The following is a 15,811-nucleotide window of genomic DNA, read 5'->3' on the forward strand; positions in this document are numbered from 1 at the left end:
GCAAGACGAGGGTGACGGTTGAGTTGAGGTGCCTATGTGTGTTTGGTGTTAAACATTTTATGGCATGGAATTAAGAGGTTTTTGAAGTTCGTGTATATGTTTTTCAATTGTTCTGTTAATGATTAAATCAAATGCGTTTTAGTCAATTTGAAAGGTTTCCATAATAAATTGAAAGTTTGGCGAAGAAAGTTTAGGTAGGTTGGAGGTTTAGGGACCAGAGTGCCGCTGTAGTGCAGGGGTGGTACAACATTTGCTCTCCGGGCCTCTGGCTACCTCACCGCGGGAAGCCTGCCGCTGCTCCATTTGACATGACGGCGATGCGCTTCGCTGCTCCACCGGCATTCTCTTTTGGATGGTATTCTCCTCGTTGAGGCCTCGGCTATAGTCGAATTCGCATCAATCCACACGTGTTACTCCAATCCGCTCTAACACACGTGGACTGAGGTAAATCTAGTAAATCCAAACAAACCCTAATTTAATTATGCATCACATATTCGATCCTGTCCCCGTCACTTGAGTTGAAAATTCCACTGAACAAGTGTGATCCACCTCTTGAGCTTTATAATGACGCCAGCCTTTTCTTTCTCGTGCATACAAGTTAAAAAGTATCTGTTTGTGCTTTTGTGGATCTATTTGACACTACTACTGTTTCTAGCTGCCGTATATATCTTACAATCTTTTTATAGCAAAGTGCGCTTCCAAAATCCAATACTACAACATCTGCAGCCGCAGCAAACTCGCAACAAATAAACAGATTCTCCTGGAAGTTTTGCATATGCAACAAATAAACAAACTCGCAGCAAACATGCATGTTCCATTTCACCACATCTAGTGTGCAGAAACGTGTGTGTGCAACATTTGTTTTGTGACACTGAAAGTCCAGTTTAACAGTAAATAGTGGACTGCATGCAATTCCCCTTCTTTGTGCAAGTATGTCTTTATGTTTATTTTAGGATCTCGGCAAAAGAGGCAACTTACACATGCATTTTTGTACAGCTAGGTCCACATGCACGATAAAAATGTATGTAGTAGCCTTTAGTCTACTATACTGCACCGCCACACCATGCATATGCATATATATATATCACTGCAAAAGCAAACCAGCAGCAGGCAGCACTACTGATGCATGGGCGTGGGTCACACTCAGTCACACTACAGACGAAAGGAAAAATAAGCAGTGCCAATGCACAAAGAAGGTGCATGGTGGTGGACAATGGACCCCAAGCAGGCTAGCAGCAGCAAACAAGCCCATGCCCTAACAGAGAGAGAGAGAGAGAGAGAGAGCCTGGGCATGCAACAAAGTGCATCTTGATCCTTGTGGGTGAAAAAGGGGAGGACGGACCAAGTTGCATGCATTGTGTCTGTCTGTCAGCTGTCTCTCTCCCTTTCTCTCTCTAAGCCTAGCTATAGCTTGGCCATCTCGTCCATGCATGCGTGCAGGTGCCCAACATCTCGATCGATCTCTCTAATAAACCTAAAAAGGGGCTCCCACTACCTCGTGTTACTATGCCTCTCTCTGGGCTCCCATGCATCCCGGCCGGGTATGTATGGTCGTGGTCCAAGCAATGCAAAAGCTCTAGCCCACCTGGGCACCCAGCCAGCGATACATCGCGTTGCTGTTGCTACCTAGTGCGTGGTAGAACCTCGAAAGCGAGCTCGCTCTCCCTGCTGCCTCCCTTACCTTCATGGTGATATGATTGCTACACTTGGCCAGTAACAGTAGCATGATTTCTATCTAGAAAGATGAAAGGGCATCATCTAGTCTAGTATAGTAGGCAGCAATTTTTTTCCTCCATGCATGCAACATCCATTTTATCGGAACATTATTGATTTACTAGTCCCTTTTTTCACTAGTTGCTCTTTTTCGAAAATCTACAATCATTAATTAGTTCTCGTCAATTTGCATGTAATTTCATATTACCACTACATATACATTTTACGGTGTGTTTCGTTCTAGGGAGGTGGGATGGGACGGGACGAGCCTTTTTTTAGATGTTCGGTGAGGAGACAATTGGAGTCATGCACATCCCACCTGAAGTATTTGGTAAGATCTGGGGCCGAGCTCATCCCTAGAAAGAAAGCCAGACTCGCTCGTCCTTCTTTTCATGTTGCGCTCTTCCCTGAGAACCATGAGCGCTCCGCCCTCGCCTGCTCCACCTAGCTTGCAGCCATTGGCACCTGCCTTGGCCTTGGCTCCACCATCCTCACCCCATATATAGATCTCCGCGCAGAAACCAACCTAATTCCCACTCCATCCTTTGCCCCCCCCCTCTCTCTCTGCTCCACCCATGAGGGCACTCTGTCTCCCTTACTTCCAAAAGATTAAAGAAACAATAATAGCAACCCTTTGAGTTGATGAAATTAATAAAATTCTCCGTGAATGTGTTGAACAATATAATAAAAAAAGTAGGGAATATCAGTTGCATAGTGCAAGTGGGAGATGGAATTGCTCGTATTATAGGTCTTGGTGAAACAATGTCACATGAATTAGTCGAATTTGCAGAAGGGACGAGATGTATTGCTCTGAATTTAGAATACAATAATGTCAGGATTGTATTATGCATGATGGGTTGATAATACCATAAGGAAGTTTTGTAAAAGCAACACGAAGAATTTCTCTCGCTAAACTTTGGGTTCTGTTGTGAACGCTCTCGCTAAACTTATTGACGGGAGAGGCAAAATTTTCGCTTCAGAATCCCGACTCCAGCGTCACGACCCTGAGCCTGCTCGCCCCTGCCCTGGTCCCAATCTAGGCAAGATCCGCAGTGTGTGAGACCTCCGGCCTAGGCATGGGTGCGGGCGATGACCTCTGATGTGGGGGCCGAGTGCAGGGAGCACAATGACCTCAGGTGTGGGACCATGGGGGAGCACAATGGTAGTGGTGGATGGAGATGAATGAAAGCGAGGCGGTGTAGAAGTAATCCGGGTAGGAAAAAAAGAAAGAGAAGTACATGAGGATGATAGATGGATCCATGGATGCCTGTGTCAGAGCATCTCCAAAGGCTTTGACAAATTGACTTGACATTTGTTGTTATTTACAAACTCTCATAACAAAATGCAAAAGATAAAAATAGGTCATCTCCAAGGAAATTGGCATTTGGACTTGGCAAATGATAAAAATAGAAGGTCTCCAGGCGTGCGCGCTTTCCTCGCGCGTGACTTTGCTCGCGCGATTGGGTTTGCAAAGCCATCAACAACTTGGCATTTTTGCCAAGTTTGCTCCCTCATTTGCCAAGTTGCCCAAATTGTAAACTCCAAATGCAAAACCGTTGGATACCTCTTTTAGAGCTTTTTTGGCAAATTACTCAAATGCAAACCTCAAATGCAAAACCATTGGAGATGCTCTTAACAGTTTCAAAACCCAAAGTCATCCATCCTTTCAATTCAATCAACCAAACTCTCTATCGTCCTAAAAAGGAAGGCAAGACTATCTCATCCCACTTCATCCAACTTTATCTCCAAACCAAGCGCAACCTAAGAGATTGAGAGGCTATTGTTTTGTACTTTTTTTGTTCGGCAATATAGAAAATCTAATAAATTTTGTTTCAAGTCAAATTAGAGCCTGTTTGGTTCCTTTAGTGATCCTACTAGAGTTTAGTGATCCCACTAAAGTTTAGTAGCACTCTGTTTGGTTCTGTTCATTAAAGACCACTAAAACACTAAACAAAGACTATATTACCCTTAATTAATGCAAGCGAGGTGGAATTAATAAGGGATATCCCCTGTAATCTTTGCACTTTAGTCACTTTTAGCAGCCTCTTATCTACTAAAGCCACTAAACTTTAGTGACCCTTTTAGAGGGGGTGTTTGGTATTTTAGTGACTAAACTTTAGTCACTAAAGTTTAGTTGGGGTGAACCAAACAGGCCCTTAAAGTGGTCAAAGTATCCTAAATGTAAGGATATCTTATAAGTTTGGCAGTTTAATGCGGTTATCTATAGCCATTACTCTAATTTTATATCTTTCACTAGACATGGTGTCCTTGTCAGTGACTCATTGTGTTTGGCTGTACATGTGGACGTAGTTGAGACAAAGAAGGTTCGATATAAATATAAATACGAACATCGTCCATATTTGGTTGGTAGATTCATTTTAGTTTGCACGAGAGCCTTTACAATTGGCAAATTGGCAACTACACCATGAACGGTACGCATGGGATATACAATATGTAGGCAGAGCCATCCACGATGTGAACTTTTCACACCTTATTCGTTCGACGTGCCGTGGCGGGTCCAATAATGCAATTTTCCGGGCCGCCGGCTGCAGCTTTTTGTTAGTGATGATAGCAGATAACTATGTCAGCATAAGAACCTTTGTAGACTTCTTTTTACCCGCCCTAAAATATGATATCCTCGCCAGAACATGCAGCTAATATAAACCATCATCAACGCTTGGGCGCCCATGCATGCCACAAGGCTTCCTCCTCTCTTCTCGGCTTCGATAAATTTGTTCACCTTCACCTATCTCTTCGCTGTTCGCAGCATTTTCCCTGCCCATTGGGCCTGATCAAGTCAAGTTGGAATAATTGGGTTAGATCAGAAGAAAAAAATCATATTAAAATCTTTGGGTGACCCACGACGCTAACGAGAGCTTGGGTAATATAATCGAGTTTCTTTAAGCAGACCAGCAGGTTGGTTGTGATCAGGTCTAATGCATGTGTCCAGTCAATTGAAATCTATGAGACATGCGTTACTTGTGGAAAGTGATTAGAGTAAAATTTGTTCGCTATAATTTTATACTCTCAAACAGATTTTCTATATCTTGGTCATCGCGCTCTCCATCTTTGAAGAGAGAAACTCGAAATAAAAAATATCTAATTTTGATATCCAATTAAAGAGATCGTTGGAGGATAATCTTTCACTAAAATCTCTATCACCATAAATAAATTAGAAAAGATATAAAGATACCTCAAAGTAAGCTCGATACTCACTGCACGCGCATGCATATGCAGGCAGAGGGTACGTAGCGTGCGGACATGCAGAGTGCAGGGTGCAGTGCAATGCACTCACGCAATTGAGTTTTTGGCACCAAGGGTGTGTATATATAGCAGGATCTAGCGAGTAGGAAGAATGATGCTGTACGTGCCAGTGCCAGTGCCACCACACCTCCTTTTGTTATATTCCAGCTGCCGGCCGGCGTTGGATCGTCGACCAGATGAGATTCGATAGATTCGCCCGGCCTCTCGCTCTCGTCTCTTCATCATCAGCTAGCTAGTCCTCACGCGATAACGACACTCCCTTTTTATTTCTACTGCATGCCGTGTGGCTGGCCCATCCATCGATCACTGGCCGGAAGGCACACCATACCTTTCCAATTCCACCAATCACTTGCACATTGCAATACTAGGGTGACTTTCTATTAATAAGTGCCGCTTATGAATCTTGGAGTGCCTTTTGTTCCATCAGATGTCCCACTGCGGATGGGGACCTTAATTTGCACACCTTGTCTTTTTCATGCACTTGCTTTTGCCTGTATGGGATATGTGATGGTCATGCACCTTAATCACTCGCAAATGTGATGGTCATTTTATTAGGAATGCAAAGACATATATAGAGTCCCAAAAGAACGCAGTTGCAAAAACAGAGAATTGGAAACATGGGAATTTAGAAGGAATGATTGTTTGGATAGGGTATAGGAAAAATATATATAGGAAGTTTATATTCCCATTGGGGATTAGGGCTCAACGACGCCCTCCAATCCCCGAGGAGAAGGATTGATCTAAAGAAGTCCTAAGAGGTTGTTTGAGTGGATACAATCTCCGAGAGGAATGATTGATCTAAAGAAATTGTTTGAGTGGATACATGCTAAGTTTTCTACATTTTTCTTCCAAAACTACAGGCGAAGAAAACTTTCATAATATACTCCATTCCTGTCAAACAAAAACAGGAAGATAGCAATTCCTATAGGATTTTCAGTCTCATATTTTCATCTGTATTTTTCCTATGAACCAAATGAGACCTAGCTAACTGTTTTTTACCATACACTAGGTGATCAATCTGTTAAGTATCAGGGAAACACAAGTATATCTATATCTATATCTATATCTATATCTATATCTATATCTATATCTATATCTATATCTATATCTATATCTATATCTATATCTAATAATAAAGAATCAAATTTTAACCTATTTTTTTGGTCTATCCATTTTTTTGCATGTTTCCCCCTGACTACACAATGGAGAGTTTTCTCCATGCAGACATATATAACCTATGCTCACACGAGTTATAATAACTCTTGTCCGGTTCTAAAATGTATTGGGTTGTGTATGTGACACTGGTACAGGACAGGCCTTTTGTCCCGGTCGAAAACAACTTGTAGTCCCGGGTGGCGAGCCGGGACTAAGAGATCGGGACTAAAAGTCCCACCTTTAGTCCCGGCTATCCGACCCGGGACTAAATGGGGACATTTAGTCCCGGTTGGTAATACCAACCGGAACTACATGGGGCACCAGGCAGTGACGTGGCGCCACCCCTGGCCACCCCTTTTAGTCCCGGTTGTTATTCCCAACCGGGACTAAAGGTTTTTTTTGTTTTTGTTTTTGTTTTTGTTTTTCATTTCTTTATAGATTTTGGTTTTCAATTGTATATGTTCTCCAATCTAATCGTATACGCCGCAATTATCCATATACGTTGCACCTATACGAGAGCGTCATTATTGCACACAAATAAAGTATGAAACTACATATATATATTATCCATATAATATATATATCTATATATATTATATAGCTATACACATACGTACATACACATTACATTTACAATAATAATATTATGTACAAGTAATAATCAAGTGTGCTACCACCGGTTAATGATTACATAATGTTTGCCCGCCCACTCAAAGCTCATACAAGTGTTCGTCCTTGTTTGGAATGGGCTTGAAGCCCTGCGGGTATAAGTGGAACTCGCCGTCTTCCAGAATGACATGATCGTTGATAAATCCAGCGATCGTCTCCTGGACTCCAAGGAGTAATCGAACACTTTATCTTTCATATTCCACTCCTTCCATTTGCATTAGTTAAAAAAGATATTAATATACATAAAATCTATTTAGTTTCAACAAATAAATAAGATATGAATTTATTGTATACACATGCATGTTACTTACTTTTAGAACACTTTGAGCAGGTTTAAATAGGGTGCACCGCATAAATTCACAAACATAGTATCCACATAGATTCGTTCCAAACGGCTGCGTGGGCACCTAAGGGAGTAGAACAGGAGGAGGAAGTGACACATTCAGATCCGTACGATATTTTTGTTGTAGCCAAGCCCAAGCCCTGCCCAATAAGATGCTCGTTGATTAGGTATAGCTAGCATAATAAAGTAAAGGAGCACGCATCGATATTTAAAGTATGATATATACTTACCTCTGGATCATGTCTATTATGTCTTGATAGAGTGCCAGGTCTTTTTTTATTGAGTCCCACACATGTATTCTTTGTTCCATGATCTTAATCTCAATGAGTATCCAATGATCTCTGCATTTGTTTAGAGTCAACTTATATATGTATATCTTAATGCCGGATTAACTAAGACATTATATAACACAACACTTACCCCATATTGTAAGGGAAGAGTATCTTCTCCATATGCCTTTGGTTATAAAAGAACCTCCAAAGGTTCTTCTCCATTTCCTTAGGCTTCAGATTCAATGGATCTTTAGTTTTAGTGTCCTTGTACACGACATATGGATCGATGAAACCAATTCGATTGTCTTTTTTCAATCTTTGTTCTCTCATCATGTGTCTGCACATTGTGAGCGTAGTTATTACGAATACATACATATGCTATAATGGGATTAATGATTGAAAGGAAGAATCACTTACAGACAGTAGCAGCTCATGAGAGATTTGTCGAGAGCATTCATATGGAGAAGTTGGTGTACTTCACTAAAATCTATCCATATGACGTCATCTCCACGGAAGTAGTGTCGGTCGCGGACTCGGACGGCAATTAATTCTTCTTCTATATGTTTTGAGCTGACTCTCAAGTAGTACTCGTGTAGCTTGTATATTTGCGTACCAAGTCCTCGTACCTTCTCAGGGTGGCACAAACTCCTGCCGTAAATGTACCGACTCTGATAGTCATCGACACCTTCGTAGATTGGTGCATCGGTACGCCCTAGAAGTGCTTCTAGGGGCAGCCTAGTTTCTTCCATCCAATTCCCGAGCTCATCTAAGTCCACATTAGCAGGTATAGTCATTGCCAGCAAGTTGGCGTTTGAACCGTACTCATTCGCAACCACTAGTGGCTGAACTGATTGTTGCGCTTGTTCGCCGAGCTGTGCAACTTTTTGCTGGACTTTTCTTTTGTCTGCCTTGATTTTCTTTAGCACTAGCACAACTAAGCTATGCAAGCCACTTACACAAGTCTAGCAAGAAAGCTAAACACAAGATACAACAAGAAAGCACAACTACAAACTTGCTACACTCCTAAACAAGAAGACTAAACTAAACAAGCTAAACAACTAGCAAGATAAACAAGTAAGTAAAGGAGTGGAGAGTGATTGTTATACCAACGTTGTAGAGTAGAGATATATCCAACCAATCACTCACAATCACAAGAAAGACCTCGGCAAGAGATGACACAAGATTTTTTACCGAGGTTCACTTGCTTCCCGGCAAGCTACTCCTCGTTGTGGCGATACACCCACTTGATGGATCACGAGCTAATTGGCAATCCAAAGCCAAACCCTCAGCGGGTGCCGCACATCCACTCACAAGATGGGGATCCTCCAAGCCACGAGCAATCCACTAGAGTAACCAATTTGCGATCTCCCGCGGGGAAGGCTCAAGAACCCCTCACAAATCACTTGGTGAGGCTCAAAACAATCTCCAATCACAAGCTCAACACCACCGCTGCTCCAAGCCGTCTAGGGCGTCAGGAAACACCCAAGAGTAACAAGAAATCCGCAGCAAACTCAAGAATCAAGTGCCACTAAATGCAACTCTCAAAGCAATGCACTTGAATCCCACTCAATCTCACTAGAATTCGCAATCAAGCAAGGAGATGAGTGGAGGGAGTATTCTCTAGCTCAATGTATGCCTCAAGTATTCAAAAGTGCAAGAGAGAGCCTCCCAAAGCCGGCCACCAACTATTTATAAGCCCCTCAAAGAAACTAGTCGTTGGCCACTTTCACTGGGCTGAAAACGGGGGCACCGGACGCTACTAAGTGAGCACCGGACGCTCGACCTCCTGCGTCCGGTGCACTAGAGTTGGCCACGTGTCGATCTTGAATCTCGCGCGTCAGTTTCTAACGGCTACCTGCAACACACCGGACGCTCTGCAAGTCCACACCAGACGTGTCCGGTGCACACCGGACTCATGCGCAGAGAGTTTGTCAAACTCGCGACCTCACCAGACGCTGGGCACCGGACGGTCCGGTGCTCACCGGACTCGTGCGCAGAGAGGGTTGCAGAAACCCCTCACACCGGACGCTAACCACCGGACGCTACCAGAGTGCGTCCGGTGCTCAACCCTAGCAGAGTCAAGCTCTGACAGCACATCGGACGCTCGGGCCAGCGTCCGGTGCCTCCGCACTGAGCGTCCGGTGAGTGTTTCCCACTGAGAAACACTTCCGCTACTTCTCCAAATTTCCCACCGGCGCAATAGAAAATATACACTTAATTTTCTCAAAAGCGCCGAATCCCGCCGAGCTTGCTCGGCGGGAGGGAGAGAGGAACCCACACCCCTCTCAACCCTAGGAACTCCACCTCCTTTGGAAATGTGCTAACACCAACAAGTGTCCACCACCAAAGTGCAAGTGTGTTAGCTTTTCACAAACATTTTCACCCAAGGAGTTAAGTTAGCACTTTACTAGATCCTAATGCATATGCTCAAGATATGGACCTAGTAGCACTTGATTCGAGAGATGACCGTGATTTCCCCTCTTGATAGTCGGCTATCTATCCTAAACCCGGTCAATCACTTCTCTACTCATCTTAGACCGGCAAAAGTGAAACCCTATGTTTATACCTTTGCCTTGTTCACTTTCTCCCTTGTCCGTCATCATGATCTCCACATCATGCTTCATCTCTTTGTAATCATGTGGCCACCTTTCCATGCCACCATGTACCTTCATCACATGTGTTGCTATGCCTAACTCAAATCACTTAAACACAAGGCATTAGCAACTTGGTGTCATTAATTACCAAAACCAAACTTGGGCTTTCAACTTCCTCGTCGGTCTTCTCATATGAAAGCTTGGTCGTCTTTGGGATCTTCGTGTTCAAAGCTTTCCTCTTTGCCGCAGGTGGTTGGAGTGATCTCTGTGTCTCGGCGGACGACCTCTTCCTCTTCGATGCAGCACCAGCCGGTGCCGATGAGGCGGCGGCTGTTGTCGTCGGCATTGGCGGAGGCAGCGGCGCAGGTGGAGCTTGCTGTTGTGGAGGAGATTCGACCGCGGGCGGCGTTGGATTCCTTCGTGGAGGAGATGCGGCGGCCGGTGGTGGGGATGCGGCCTTCTCTTGTACGTCGTCGTCGTCGTGTCCCATGGCACTATGGTCATGCGGTGAATGGACAGACGAACTTCGGTGGGGGGAGGCCCTGGATTGGAAGAAAAACAAATAAGGTATATGTATACATGACTAAATGTAATTTGATACAGTATATAATTATAGAAAAAGCAGTAGCGTCCACAATAATCCGCACCTGCTAGGGTTCGGTTGTGGAGGCGGCACCCCAGGAATAATGATGTACCGTTTCCTCCAACATATGAATGTCTTCTCCGCTTCACCAAGTGTCTTCTCTCCATCACCGCCTTCGATATCGAGAGGCACATTTTCACGGCCTCTGACCACTCTATCCACCGATACACAAGCATATCCGGCTGGTATTGGGACAGAGTGGATCGTTGGTGTCTTGGTGGGGTTGATAGGAGATACGACACCGGTAGCCACCTTTACTGTGCCATCGCCCTCCGAAATATGGAGCTCACAAGACGTCAACGGAGCGGTGACGTCATCCACCGGGAATCGCAGCCCTACGTCATCAACTTGCCTCGCAGGCGCCTCCGTAGAAGCACAACTGCTCTTTAGATGAGCTGAGCAAGGGCTGATGTTGGTAGCCGGTGGCTGTGATAAGCTTTGGAGGCGGGAGTTACAGCTTCCTCCACGGCCTTTTGCATTTTCTCATCCATTGTGGCCTTCAGCGCTTGCTCCCGCTCAAGGGCCCGTTGAGCCACTTCTTGGGTCTTTATGAGTCCTTCCTCCAATCTGCGTATCCGTTTCCTGTCCTCTTCCTTCTTTCTCTGGCGGCTTCTATAAGTTTCCCTATCAGCAGGGAAGGCATGTTCCCACGACACAGTGCCATCTTTTATGAGTCCTTCCTCCAATCTGGAGTCATGTTTTTCTTGATGTAGTCTTGATATAGATGCTTCTTATAGCCCTGGAACATTGGTGCCATCTTCTTCATAGACCAATCTCGGACTCTTTCCTTCAACTGTTCATCGTTTGTCTCCAGTGTAAAATGTTGCAAGACATCACCCCAGAGTAGCTCCTTGTCACGTATAGAGACATAACTGATTTCTAGGTGTTTCTTGTTCTCCTTCCATTCACAGACACTGATTGGGATCCTATCCCGGACAAGGTACCCTAAGTGGTTCACGAAGGCCTTTGAATGGGGTCCAAGTGGCTTGCCTGTTGCTTCCTCGAATTCTGAGATTACTAACCGGCCCTCCATAGGCTTCTTTGGGCCTCGTACTCTCCGGCTGGTCCCCGTGGTTGTCGTCGGGCCAGAGGGCTTTGTAGAAAGAAAAAAAACAATTTAATACAAGATTTCGAATTATATCTGTAAAAACAAAGGAGACTGCCATATTACAGACCTGCTGGCCAGCATTGTCTTGCTCATTAGGGTCGACCAAATGCTGAGAGCAGTCATCGATTCCCTCAGGGTTCTCATCGCTTTCGCGATCATCGTGATAAACTTCTACAGTGGGACCGCGGATCAGGTTCATCATTTCCTCTTCGTGTTCTCTCGGATCGGCCATTTCTACAGAAATATGTGACACATCACTACTAGCACTACTGTGTATAGTCGACAAGGAAACAATATATAAAACTTGGGTTTAGGGTTTAGGGTTTAGGGCTTAGGGCTTAGAACATCACTAAATACATCACAGAACACTATATGTATACTATATGTTATTATGTGAAAAAAACTAAATACACCATAGAACATCACTAATTACATTAAAGAACATCGTATATATATTACGTGAAAATAAATAAGAAATTGGTGACACATGACTACTATAATATACATGAAAATAAATAAATATATATGAATTTGAGCAGAGGCAATATTCTAGATTTATAAGAAATTGGTGACACATGACTACTAGCACTACTGTGTGTACCTGACAAGAAAACAATATATAAAACTAGGGTTTACAACTTAGGGTTTTCCGCAACAGTTTACGGCTAAGGGTTTGGGGTTTACAGCTTAGGTTTCAAGGTTTAGGGTTTACGGCTTAGGGTTTACATCATTTGCTAACAAAAGTGGCATGATCTGAATCGGTCACAAATAAGTGAGAGAGAGAGAGTATATGTGTTTAGGGCTTAGGGTTTAGGGTTTAGGGGTTAGGGTTCAGGGGTTAGGGTTTAGGGTTTAGGGCTTAGGTTTAGGGTTTAGTGTATATCATTTGCTAATAATTAAATATATCATAATTGTACCACTAATTTAAACCACTAATTGTACCACTAATTATAGCACTAATAATTGTACCACTAATAGATCCATCTCGACATACCTGTAGTTTGAAGGCGGTGAGACGGCGGAGAGACGGTGGTCGGTGCGGAGACTCGACGGGGACTTTGGTGACGACGGCAGAGAGACGTCGATCTGGAAGAAGAAAGAAATAAGGAACAAATATTATATCACATTTACATATTGTGGCACATGCATGAAGCACTAATATAGAAAAAAACAAAAACTAATAACATAGTTTGTCTGTAATTTACAAGACAAATCTTTTGAGCTTATTTAGTTTATAATTGGACAATATTTGCTACAAACAAACGAAAATGCTACAATACCAAAATAGAAAATCTTTTCGGAACTAAACAAGGCCTAAGAAAAAATATATAATGTAATACAAATAATAATTAGAGCAAAGTATAGGAAAAAAAATAAATACATGTAACAAAGAAAAAAATTTAAAGAACATCGTATATATATTACGTGAACAGTGGAATTAGTTTTTATTTTCGTCTATTTGCAAAATAGGAATAGTACTACTTTCGTTTGTATTTGACAAATATTATTCAATCATGTACTAATTAGACTCAAAAGATTCGTCTCGTCAATTCCGACCAAATTGTGCAATTAGTTTTTATTTTTGTCTATATTTAATACTTCACGCATGCGTCTAAAGATTTAATGTGACGGAGAATTAAAAAATTTTACAAAATTTTAGAACTAAGGCCTTGTTTACTTCCAAAATTTTTTGCAAAATAGGAATAGTAGTACTTTCGTTTGTATTTGACAAATATTGTCCAATTATAGACTAGCTAGGCTCAAAAGATTCGTCTCGTCAATTTCGATCAAACTGTGCAATTATTTTTTTTCATCTATATTTAATACTTCATGCATATGTCTAAAGATTCGATGTGATGGAGAATCTGAAAAAAAATTGCAAAATTTTTGGGGAACTAAACAAGGCCTAAACAAGTCCGCGCAGCGCCACGGGCTCGGGCGCACGGGGCCGGGGCTTGGCGGCTGCGCCGCCGGCCGGTGGGGGCGCGCGTGGCCGGCCACGGTGTACGGCGTGGGGCCCGCGCAGCTGCCGCAGCCCGCAGCGTTGTCGGTGTACGGCGGCGGCGCGAGCGCGCGGAGGGAGCGCGGCGCGCGTACGGCGGCGGCTCGGGCGCGCAGCATTAGGTGACGGCGGGCGCGCGCGCGAGAGAAGGTGAGAAAGAGAGGAGAGAGGGAGCGCGGCGTACGGCGGCGGGGCGTCCTCAGAGCGGCGCTCGAGCAACGACGACGGAGCGGCGGCGGAGGAGACGAGCGGTCGCGAGCGCGGCGGTTAGGACAGGAGGAAGACGGACGCGGGCGCAGTGGGCAGGTGGAAGAAGGCCTCTTCCCTTTATAGGGCAGGGCACCTTTAGTCCCGGGCCGACACAGAACCCGGGACTAAAGGTCCTTAAACCCCGGTTCCAGTCCCGGTTCCTGGATGGAACCGGGGTTAAAGGATCTTTAGTCCCGGGCTCTAGCTCGGCCCGGGACTAAAGGGTTCTCATCAATTTATGGTGCCAGTTTAGGCGCCATAACTTGGTTTTTTCTTTTTTTTCCTCTTTACATTGTTAAATGCATTATAAATTAAATAAATCTGATAAAATTGTTAAAAAATACACATTAATTTTATTCTGCTCTACTCTTGAGTATAAAAATTCTTGACACAATTGCTTTTTAAATATTTCATATTATTCAAAATAAATGTTATTCATAATGAATATTGTGTTAATGCAAAAATATAATGGCCAATTAAATTTTAAAAAATTGTTGGCTTTAGACAGATACTTTGTTTTTGGGTCATTTCGACGTTAAACTTTTGTTTCTTTAGTAATAATTATACAAATGCGCGACATTGATTGTATAAATTTGAAATTTAAATTTTTAAAAGTTGTCAGATGTAATTTGGAATCCTGGATAGCCTCAAATGGAAAACTCATGAATACAAAGTTTGTTCCACTCATCAAGACCTACATTTTCTCTAGTGGTCACATTTTCATTTGAAAAAGTTTAGACCACTCAATTTTGAAATTTGAAAGAATTCATAGCGAAACGCTAATTTTCAGAACCATGGATGGCCTCAAATGGAAAACTCATGAATACCAATATTGCTCCACTCATCAAGATCTACATTTAATATATAGACCATTTTTGCATTTGACAAAGTGCTGGCAAAGTGTAGTTCAAAATCCACACTTCCCACGTATAGTTTCATAAAGTTTGTGTGAGATTCAAGATTTGGTGAGTATTGTTTACATAAACTTTCCCAAATAGAAAAATGGTCTATATAAAAAGTTTGGATATTGATGAGCTCTAACAACTTGGTATTCAAAAGATTTCCATTCGAAGTCATTTTATCCGTCGTTTGACCAAGTTTGACCAAAGCCCGTCTTTGAATTTGAAAACATGTGCCTCCGACTCGATCAAATTTATCCGGATGAAAATATGATCCATATATGAAATGTAGGTCTTGGTGAGACCTAACAACTTGGCATTCAAAAGTTTTCCATTTGAAGTACTCAGGTGGGTCATTTGACCAAGTTTGACCAAAGTCAAAATAGTGGGTTTCACAAACACACACTTTGACCGAGCCCTAGATGGCCTCAAATGGAAAACTCATGAATACAAAGTTTGTTCCACTCATCAAGACCTACATTTTCTCTAGTGGTAACATTTTCATTTGAAAAAGTTTAGACCACTCAATTTTGAAATTTGAAAGAATTCATAGCGAAACGCTAATTTTCAGAACCATGGATGGCCTCAAATGGAAAACTCATGAATACCAATATTGCTCCACTCATCAAGATCTACATTTCATATATAGACCATTTTTGCATTTGACAAAGTGGTGGCAAAGTGTAGTTCAAAATCCACACTTCTCACGTATAGTTTCATAAAGTTTGTGTGAGATTCAAGATTTGGTGAGTATTGTTTACATAAACTTTCCCAAATGGAAAAATGGTCTATATAAAAAGTTTGGATATTGATGAGCTCTAACTTGGTATTCAAAAGATTTCCATTCCAAGTCATTTTCTTCGTCGTTTGACCAAGTTTGACCAAAGCCCGTCTTCGAAT

At 42.8% G+C, this 15,811-nt stretch overlaps 1 protein-coding gene across 1 annotated transcript; it reads right to left on the minus strand.

The window, feature by feature from the left end:
* Window positions 275–10,500, minus strand: LOC110432339 (atherin-like). The gene is made up of 2 exons (XM_021452550.1): window positions 10,165–10,500; window positions 275–379 (listed from the first exon to the last, which is right to left on the minus strand). The coding sequence occupies exons 1-2, from the start codon at window positions 10,498–10,500 to the stop codon at window positions 275–277; spliced, it is 441 nt and encodes a 146-aa protein (XP_021308225.1).

Source organism: Sorghum bicolor, chromosome 1 (assembly GCF_000003195.3).
Source record: "Sorghum bicolor cultivar BTx623 chromosome 1, Sorghum_bicolor_NCBIv3, whole genome shotgun sequence".
NCBI classification, from domain to species: Eukaryota; Viridiplantae; Streptophyta; class Magnoliopsida; order Poales; family Poaceae; genus Sorghum; species Sorghum bicolor.

Coding starts and splice junctions, on each gene's coding strand:
- LOC110432339 (XM_021452550.1), bottom strand. CDS start 10,500: ATGGGACACGACGACGACGACGTACAAGAGAAGGCCGCATCCCCACCA. Junction 380..10,164: donor AAGTTGAAAGCCCAAGTTTG/GTTTTGGTAATT, acceptor ATTCGACTATAG/CCGAGGCCTCAACGAGGAGA.